General features: G+C 39.7%; 2 protein-coding genes across 2 annotated transcripts; one reads left to right on the top strand and one right to left on the bottom strand.

Annotated features, from left to right (window-relative positions):
* The first annotated feature begins 315 nt into the window (after window positions 1–315).
* Window positions 316–3,500, top strand: LOC104230592 (protein ABA DEFICIENT 4, chloroplastic-like). Its single transcript, XM_009783443.2, has 6 exons — window positions 316–1,065; window positions 1,868–2,081; window positions 2,364–2,464; window positions 2,739–2,867; window positions 2,939–3,027; window positions 3,142–3,500. The coding sequence occupies exons 1-6, from the start codon at window positions 958–960 to the stop codon at window positions 3,290–3,292; spliced, it is 792 nt and encodes a 263-aa protein (XP_009781745.1). The 5' UTR covers window positions 316–957; the 3' UTR covers window positions 3,293–3,500.
* Window positions 3,501–4,147: 647 nt separating this feature from the next.
* On the bottom strand, window positions 4,148–6,130 carry LOC104230593 (uncharacterized). Its single transcript, XM_009783444.2, has 4 exons — window positions 5,829–6,130; window positions 5,347–5,620; window positions 4,681–4,880; window positions 4,148–4,593 (listed from the first exon to the last, which is right to left on the bottom strand). The coding sequence occupies exons 1-4, from the start codon at window positions 6,056–6,058 to the stop codon at window positions 4,311–4,313; spliced, it is 987 nt and encodes a 328-aa protein (XP_009781746.1). The 5' UTR covers window positions 6,059–6,130; the 3' UTR covers window positions 4,148–4,310.
* Window positions 6,131–9,633: the final 3,503 nt, after the last annotated feature.

Below are 9,633 nucleotides of genomic sequence, written 5' to 3'. Positions count from 1 at the left end.
AACCAAACGGCGTATTTCTAAATATGTGTACTCTTTTTCCTTCATTAGGATTTTTTTCCCATAGGTTTTTTTTCTAATAAGGTTTTAACGAGGCACATTATTTATGGACATCCAAGGGGAGTGTTATGATAAAAATCAAAATATGGTGGATGTCTACTCTTCTTCCATGATCTTTCTCTCAAATGGTTAATGACATATTCAATGACATATTTCATGACATATTTTCTTCACTTTTCATGCCTATATAAATGCCTTGTAATAGATAGGAAAAAACACACAATTGAAGAAGAAAATCTCTTCCTTCTCTCTATCTCTATTTCTTGTTCATGTTTTACTAAATTGCTTTTATTTCTTGTTCATGTTTTACTAAATTGCTTTTATTTCATAACAATTATTAGTTTATTTAGTTCTTATATTATTATTTTTAAATAAAAATAAATTTACGTTTTCAAATTTTAAGAAAATAAGCTGTCGTATTTAAATTTAGGAATAAAGTTTTTATAATTAAATATGTAGTCAGATTTAAATATTTTAGTCAAACAAAAAATAAACGTGACATGAAGAGTAAAAAACGCTGAACGTTGCTTTAAAAAAGAAAAGAAAAACAAACTCTGAACAAACCAAAAACAAGTCCGACAAGGCACGAAGGTGCATGTGCGCCTCGTGTACTATGAGACATAAACCTAAAATCACGAGATTAAGAAAATCCAATTGTCAACAGGTGTAAAGGAACACGACACAAGTGCTTTGACAACTTTTCCGTTCAATAGAGGTGTGTGGCTGGATTTAGCAAATTCTCACTAAACATATCAAATGGCCACTTTCACTATGCTAAATTAACGAGTGCGTTCACAGTGGCCATGAAATCATGAATGACGACCCATTCCTTTCTTTATTCAATCCAAACTTTTCTTGTTACAGCTCTCCATTATTGTCCTTTTTCTACATGTATAACGCATGGAAAGGTCACTTTCTTTTGATTCTTCTTCTTGTTTTTGTTCCCCTCTTAAGTCAAGTATGGACTTCTCTTCTTCTTGCTTCTGCTACTCGCACATCTCACTCAAGGTATGCTCTTTCTTTCTGCTTCTGTATCACACTACTCTATGTTCCCTTTTGTTTTCTTGGCTGTGATATGTCATGGTCAATTGGTGTTTTTGTTGCTTTATGATAAAAGTTGGGATGGTATAATGCTACTTTATACTCCATCTGTTTTAATACTCCATCTGTTTTAATTTAGATGGCATTTGCAACGGAATTTAAGAAAAATAGAGAAACTTTTGAAACTTGTGGTTTTAAAATTTTTGTGAAGCAATGAAATTTGTGTGGTTATAAAAGTTTTTTATCAAGAATAAAATGGGTAAAATAAAAAGTTTAAAGTTTGAATTATTTTTAAATAATTTGTTTTTTTGGAACGGACTAATAAGAAAATTGTGTCGTCTAAATAAAGAAAAAAAGAGTAGTATTTTATAGTCCCCACGTGGCAGTTACAATAGCCCAAAAAAATTTAATACCAGAAGGTTATGCAGGGCAGAGCTGCATGATCTGATGGGGTTCAAATGAATCCGCTTTCTAGGAAAATTATACGTGCAAATAAAACGAAAAAATTTCAGGGTATATATAAATTGTTAAAGCCCTTTCACATAAGGGAAAGGGGCTAATAAAAAACATCCTTTTTTCCAGTGTGCATGTGTGTGTGTGTTTGGGGGGGGGGGGGGGGGGCTATATCATTGAAGAATGAGGTTTTGCTACTAATTGAACACTAGCAAGTTGGAGGCTACAATGAAATTCTACTGCTCTTTGTGCAGTCATTTCATTTACCAATTAAGAGTTTTTAAATTCTTTTCCTGAAATTAACTACCTATTGCAGATGAACTGCAGGGCACCTGCCTTGATGTCCAGGAGAAACCAGCCAACCTCTTATACTTTTATAGAAAAGAAATCTGACATTGTGAATCAACGAGTAGTGGAATTCGGAACCAAGTTTAGAAGTGGAGCTAATTTTCTGGGAGGATCAAGAGTCATTATTCAACTTAACCTTCAAACAACTCTTCCGCAAAGAAAAAGCTCGACGGTGACTGCTTGTAATCATTTACCCACTTCATCCTAGTTAGTCATTTATTTCTGGTTTTGTGTGTTTGATTATGGCCAACTAGTTTTAAAGCTGTGCCTAATAATGTTGTTGCTCCATTTGTTACTGGTACATTGAGAGTAAACTTCATCCTCATATTGGCATACATTCTTCCTTGATCATCCTATTGTACGGTTTCGGTCCTGACATTGACAACTTTTATGCCATCTCATAACCTCCGGAAGGTGTAACACTTGCAAGCTTTTAATCAAGATTTTCTGTTCCTCTTTTGTAGGTTTGCCAAGTTCTGAAATTGCTTCTACTGTTTTTACACTGGGGACAGCAGCGGTTCTTCCGTTTTATACCCTCATGGTTGTGGCTCCTAAAGCTAAACTTGTAAGATTTGCAGAGTATTTTCAATCTCAACTCCTTATGCAATTTTCTTTTTTCTGCATACTGGAGATCACATTTGGCAGCTTAATTATGAATTCAATATGCTTTTACAAGTTAAATGGTTATTAGCTACATCTGTTGGTATCCTAATATATGATTTCCACTTGGTTGCATTGGTTTGATATTTTATTATGAGCTGCTTTTGTCAAAAAATATAACGCATTGCTTCATTTCAATTTTCAAGTAAAGTTGTAATTGAACATAGTTTCAAATGCAGACCAGAAAAGTGATGAAAAGCAGCATACCCTATATTGGCTTTGGACTTCTGTACGCATATCTATTATACCTCTCTTGGACACCAGATACAATTCAGCTGATGTTTGCTAGTAAATACTGGCTTCCGGAGGTCTGTGCTCAACTACATAATAATTTGTACTAATTGCCTGCTCAGGGTCTTAACACTTCGTTCCCATTCAGCTGCCAGGCATAACTAAGATGTTCTCCAACGAGATGACATTAGCTTCTGCATGGATTCACTTGTTGGCTGTAGATCTTTTTGCTGCAAGGTCAGTCTGTTGGCGTCTATCTTTATTATTGCGCTATGCCCGTTTACTTTCGTTTTGGGAGAAGAGAGGATGCCACTGTTAGACATTATAAATAGTGTTTTTCATTTGAAACAGGCAGGTTTATCATGATGGATTGCAGAATGATATTGAAACCCGCCATTCTGTGTCTCTGTGCTTGCTGTTTTGCCCCGTCGGAATTGTTACTCACTTCATCACCAAAGCTCTAACCAGTAGCTCAGAAAAAAGACAGCATAGGACTCATTAACCAAGAATGTAGGCCATTATAAATGATCAGCCTGTGTGTGACTATCAGCAAAGTGTAAAGGTTTTCAGCAATGAAACACAACAGTAGAAGCTTGTATTTTTGTAATACAACATTGGTATACTGATGATCCAACTAGGGGTGTTCATAAAAACCTGAAAAATCGAACCAAATCGACTAAAAAAATAGATACTTTTTTGGTTTGATTTGATTTTGGTTTTGGTTTTGAATTTTAAAAACCAATCAAATTTGATTTGGTTTTGGTTTTAATAATAAAAAAAATAACCGAAAAAACAGACTATAGAAGTAGCTATTTAAACTTTATTATATACACGTATATATATATATATATATATATATATATATATATATTTATAAAAAGTTTCTAAAATTTTATGGTACATGTTAATCGTTTGCACTTTTAGTCGGTTTCTCTGAATGAACCGACGCGGTCCGCACTGTTTTGTGTTGTGGCCGCGTAGCTTCAGCGCGGACCGCACAGAAATGGCCGCGGACCGCACAGGTGAACTACCAAAATGGTGACTTCTCTGAACTTTTCACACGTGGTCCGCACTGTTTTGGACCGAAGTTCTTTGCTATTATTATAACCTAGTTCTTTGCCTTACATTTTAATTTGATTGGTAGCTTTCTTTTGCTAAGTACAAGAATCTATTTCATGTTAAAAATAATCTATTTTTAATTGAGTCCTTAAATCATTAATAATTATTTGATTCAGTTATCATCAATATAATAACAAATTTCTCAAAGAGTAACTAGTTTGATAGTATTACGTTGAAAATGTAGTCACCGGAATATGTGTTTGGTAGTGTATGCATCATATTTAAGGAAAAACCGAAAAACCAACAAAAACCAAATCGATAAAAAATCTGACTTAATTGGTTTAGTTTGGTTCCAATATTTGAAAAATCGCCTTACTCGGTTTGGTTTCTTTTTTGGAAAAAGCCGATCCAAACCAAACCATGAACATCCCAGATCCAACTTCCATAAATCTAACTTGTCTCTAAGATGGATATATGTACAAGATTTCTTCCTTTAGTTCTACTCCAAACTTTTGATTTACTGCATCCTTAACTATGCCTATGAGCTCAAGCATGTCTTGAGAAGTGGCAGAACCACAATTTATGAAAAAGTTGGCATGCTTGTTTGAGACCATAGCTCCACCAACTTTTAACCCTTTCAATCCAGCTTGCTCAATCAATTCTGCAGCAGAAAAACCCATAGAATATGGATTTCTAAAAACTGAACCAGCACTTCTTTGCGCCAAAGGTTGTGTACTCCATCTTCTGCAAAGAAACCAATTTTTTTTCTTGCAATTTAACGACTGATCGTGACATGTTTCCAATTAAGAACATCACATTATAGACAGTTACCTAGCCAGGTATTCTTGCTGCATTTCTCGTGCAGTTTTGGAGAACTTTAACCGGAATGTAACTGCAGTAATGGATGCCAAGTTCTTCATTTCTTGAAATGGTGATGACCTATAGCCAAAATTTAGCTCTCTTCTTTTTAGCATCCTAGATTCGCCTTCATTTGTGATGATTTCCACGCTATCAATAGTATCAGCTGTTTCCTTTATATCAATGACAAACAAGCTGCAATCTCAGTATCACCAATTATAACTGAAGGCTGTAACAGATACAGAAGTTGCACTAACAATAACAATGCCTCAAGTCCAAAGTAGTTATATCTCTATACGGAATCACTATATCCAAACTAGTTAGATCTCCATATGTATTCTCTATATCCAAGCTCTTTTTGGACCTGTTTCATTCCGATATTATCCTTACACTGACATATTAATCTCTAACCAAGCCAAAAAAGCTCTTGGCAAATGCTAAACCTAATCAACAACGATTAATCCCAACTAGCTGAGCTTATACAACAAATATTAACCGAGGGAGAGGGAGACCTTAGGGGTCATTTGGTTGGGAAACAAGTTATCTCATGATTAATTATTCCAGGATTAGTTATCCCACCCTCTCCATACACTACAATCGCGGGATAACTAATCCTTAGTTCTTAGAATGATGATTTACCTGGCCATTTGCTCCAGCATTCATGTAAGCAGCTCCACCAACAGTCCCAGGAACACCGCCAGCAAATTCAAGCCCCGAAAAACCTTCATTTGCACACAAAACTCCCAAACGATTAAACGGGTACCCACTTCCAACCCGGTATACTCCATGTTCTATCTTCTCCAAGAACTCGATCCGATTGAGAATGACACAACCATCAAAACCCATGTCATCGAACAGGCAATTCGAGCCCTTACCCAATATTATATATCTCATCGATTGCTCATCACAATACCTGCACTATTTCATTAGGGTAAAGTGTAAGCTACAAGTGAATGATCAATTGACTAAGCCACAAACTCAAACTAATAACGTATAATCTTCCCGTCAATTTAGACCCATTTATTCAAAGCTAAATAATCCATCTATGCCAAAATACTCCAAAGATTAAATGGGTAAAATGTAATGGTGGTTGTTTGTTGAAGAAGAGGAAGAGGTGGAACCTGACAGCAGAAAGAAGTTGGGTTTGATTGAAGACTTGAAGGAAGTAATTAGCAGGTCCTCCAATGCCCCATGTGCTCAGATCACTCAGCAGCTTCTTCTTCCGAATAAACTGTAAACCCATCGAGTTTTGAGCTGGTTCTTGCTCGTTGAAGCTGCTGTAAACATGACAAGAATGCAACTCTCTAGGTGGTTTTAGAGGGAATTGATAGTTTGGCATATGAAACGCCATGAAAAAGGTGGCTATATTTGGTGCTAATAGGAGTACGTGGTTTGGGGCTTTGATCTCTTTTTCTGACGGGCAATGTCGGCGAAAAGAGAAGAGTTAAGTCGGGTCCCAAATGTCATGAATAATAGGTGTGACAAACGGGCTGGGCGGGTCAAAAACGGGTAATCAAAAAGATATAAATTATCCGATCCGTCCCATATTTAATACGGATAAAAACGGATTAATTGGCGGATAACTTGAATATGATCACTTTTGGGAGAATTACTAGTCTTCCAAACTTGAGGAACCCCAAGTTTGAGGCTTTACAAATGTAAAAGTTAAACTCATTGGTTATCCATTGATTACTCATTAGTTATCCATTTTTTAAATGGATAATATGGTTCTTATCCATATTTGACTCATTTTTAAAAAGTTCATTATACCTCCTATTTTTTATTGGATAATATGGATAGTTAACTATTTTCTTTTAACCATTTTGTCACCACTAGTCACGATCAAAGGCGTTGTTAGTAAACTATATTTGTAAAATAATTCTGGAGAATATAAAATAACGTATTGTATGCGGCGAAATTAGAGGGCCTAATTTCTTGCTATCGAGTCACTTCAGAAGAATACCTTGAGACCCCGAAGACGCGAGACAGTGACCAGGTATTGTGGCTCCAATGACCAGGCATAGCTCGAGATCGAGCCCAGGCATCGATCTCGAGGCCCTTCATCGGTCAGCTCGAGGCCCGGACGGCTAGCTCCTCGGTTTGATTACAACCCCGTTTTAGTTCGTATTTCGTCGTTAAGCTTCACATATCTAGCATCAACTGCCTTAACAACTAGCATAAAAATAGATCACGTATTTTTAGAGTCTCATTAACAAATTTAATTGTTAATACCATTTTCACGGTAAACAGTTTGGCGCCCACCGTGGGGCTAAATAATATTGATTATTTTCTTGCTGGTTTTATTACACAAACGCAAGTTATCTTTCACAGTTTTTCTTGTCCAAGATCTTCGATTTCAGGTCAAAATGTCTGTCTCAGTGAATAGAGCCGAGAACGACAACCTCGAAAACCATGGAGAAAACGGTGTGGTTGTTCCGGTTGTTGGCGTGCCATTACAGAACCCAATAACGCACTTGGACCGATCCCAGCGGATGCGGATTCGCAAGACACGCGGCAGGTCGACGAAACCTCACACACCGACAGGAGCATACGACACGGCAACCAACAGGAAGCCCAAGAAACCCCAGCCTGGGAAGAACAGGAAGTTAGTCTTCATGTTGTTTTTGAAATGTTACAGGCACAACAGCTGGCTATTGCCCAGCTTCAAAGCCACCCAAAGATTCCCAGCACGGTAGCACCGGGGATAGCTCCCCCAGCTGAGCAGGTACCTGAGAGATCGAGCAATAACAGATCGATAGCGACCCTGCCATCGTAAAAATGCTCAAGGAACTCACCAAAAGGATCGAATCGGGCGAGAAAATGATAGCAGCCAATGACAAGAAGGTCGGGGCCTATAACTTCAGGGTCGACCAGATCCCGGGCGCACCCCCGATACTAAAGGGTGTGGATTCGGAGAAGTTCATACAAAGGCCCTTCCTCGATGTAACGGCCCCGAAACCCATTCTAAAGATATTTAGAATGCCGGAACTCACAAAGTACAACGGGACATCAGACCCCGATGAACGCGTTACTGCTTACACTCGCGCGGTAAAGGGCAACGATATAAAGAATGATGAGATCGGGTCTGTATTGCTGAAGATGTTCGGGGAAGTGCTCTCGAAGGGGGCCATGAGGTGGCATCATAACCAAGCTCCCAACCCCATAGACTCACTTACCATACTGGCAGATTCCTTCATAAAGGCACACGCCGATGCCATCGAAGTAGCGACAGGAAAGTCCGACGCATTCGAGATTAAGCAAAGGGAGAATGAAATGCTGCAAGGATTCGTATCTCGTTTCCATACGGAACGAACGAAACTATCCCTGGTCTCCGACTACTGGACGGTGCAGGCCTTCACTCAAGGCCTGAATGAACGAAGCTCGGTGGCTTCAAAACAATTGAAATAAAACTTGATCGAGTATCCAACTAAGACTTGGTCGGACGCCCACAACTGGTACCAGTTACAAATCAGGGCCGAGGATGACCAGCTGGGAGCCCCCTCGGGCTCAGTATACCCAATCAGGCTCCTGGCAAAGAAACTGAAACCAAACAAAGAAAGATACCGGCTATACGCCGAAAAAAAGAAGAATGCCCCGAGACGCAACCTACCTCGCAACAGTCGGAGAATGGATCGAGGACAATATCCTCGAGGACTCATCAATAGAGCCAGATTTGACGGAGACACGAGTCCAGCAGGGGCACGTCGCCCATCAGAATACAACTTCAACATCTCTGTATCGGACATCATGTTCACCGTCAGCAAAACCAGGGACACCAAATGGCCCAGGCCTATTCAATCAGATCCTTCCTAGAGGAATCACAACTTGGCATGTGAGCTACATAAGACACACGGCCACAAAATCAAAGATTGGCACCAGCTCCGAAAGAAAATAGCCAAACCACTCAACAAAAAGCACCGTTGAGAACTTTTGAGCGATCGGGCTCGATTTCATAACAATGCACTAGTAACCTTCTTCCTCATTCGATTCATTTCAAATAAAATATGTGCTTATGAATTCAGGTGGCTCGACCAACATTATCGGGTCGAGGGAGATAGAGCGGCTCAGACTGTCGGACCAAATTACGCCCGCCTCTCAAATTTTTGGCGGATTTGACATGGCGATTGAAATAATAAGAGAAGAGACCATTCTCTCAGTCAGCATGGCTGGCGCAGACCGGAACGCCAAGTTCCATATTGTCAAAGGAGACGCAAGGTATTAATACCTTATTCAGACGTCCACGAACGCACTGCATGAAGGCGGTACCTTCCCCTATTTACCAAATGATAAAATCCCCAGCAAAGGACGGAATTAAAACCATCAACAAGGAGCAACACATGGCAAGGGAAGTGTTCGCATTACGTAACGTAGCGCTGGCACCAATATCTCCACTCTCGAAAGAGTCAAAGGGTAATCAAACCATGTCTTCGGCCAAGCCCGATTAAACACAGCGGAGGGCCGTACAGAGTCCTCGCTCCAAAATAGCAGGGACACATCAGGCCTCTAAACATCGCTTGCGCACCCTGGGATAAGGTAAGACCACCTCTCTCCTTCGTTATTTTACACTAACCCATATGTAGGCACCCGGTCAGAGTGTTCGGAAGTATTAACTCAACCCAAAGATCCCAAGGCCTTAATGGCACCCGTTGCACTCTTTCCCTTCGGTCGAGCTTTTGTCCCGAAGTGGGTTTCGCTGGCAAGGTTCTTAACGGGGTGACGCGCCGCCCAAAGGGGATCCAACAAGCTTGTAGGGCTTCTTTTGCGATCAACCCCGAACACTGGAAGGCATCCCCTTTGAGAGGCCATCCACTCGGAAGAGCCGGGAAACGACAGACTAAGTTCAAATAGGAAATAATGTACCGGGCCAAACGGTCAAAAGAGTCGTGTCCGCACAAGCCGGGCTCACGGCAACAAAAAAACATGTAC

This window comes from Nicotiana sylvestris, chromosome 2 (assembly GCF_000393655.2).
Source record: "Nicotiana sylvestris chromosome 2, ASM39365v2, whole genome shotgun sequence".
Taxonomy (NCBI): Eukaryota; Viridiplantae; Streptophyta; class Magnoliopsida; order Solanales; family Solanaceae; genus Nicotiana; species Nicotiana sylvestris.
The sequence above is the reverse complement of the archived record's forward strand: the minus strand, read 5'-3'. Positions and strand labels throughout refer to the sequence as shown.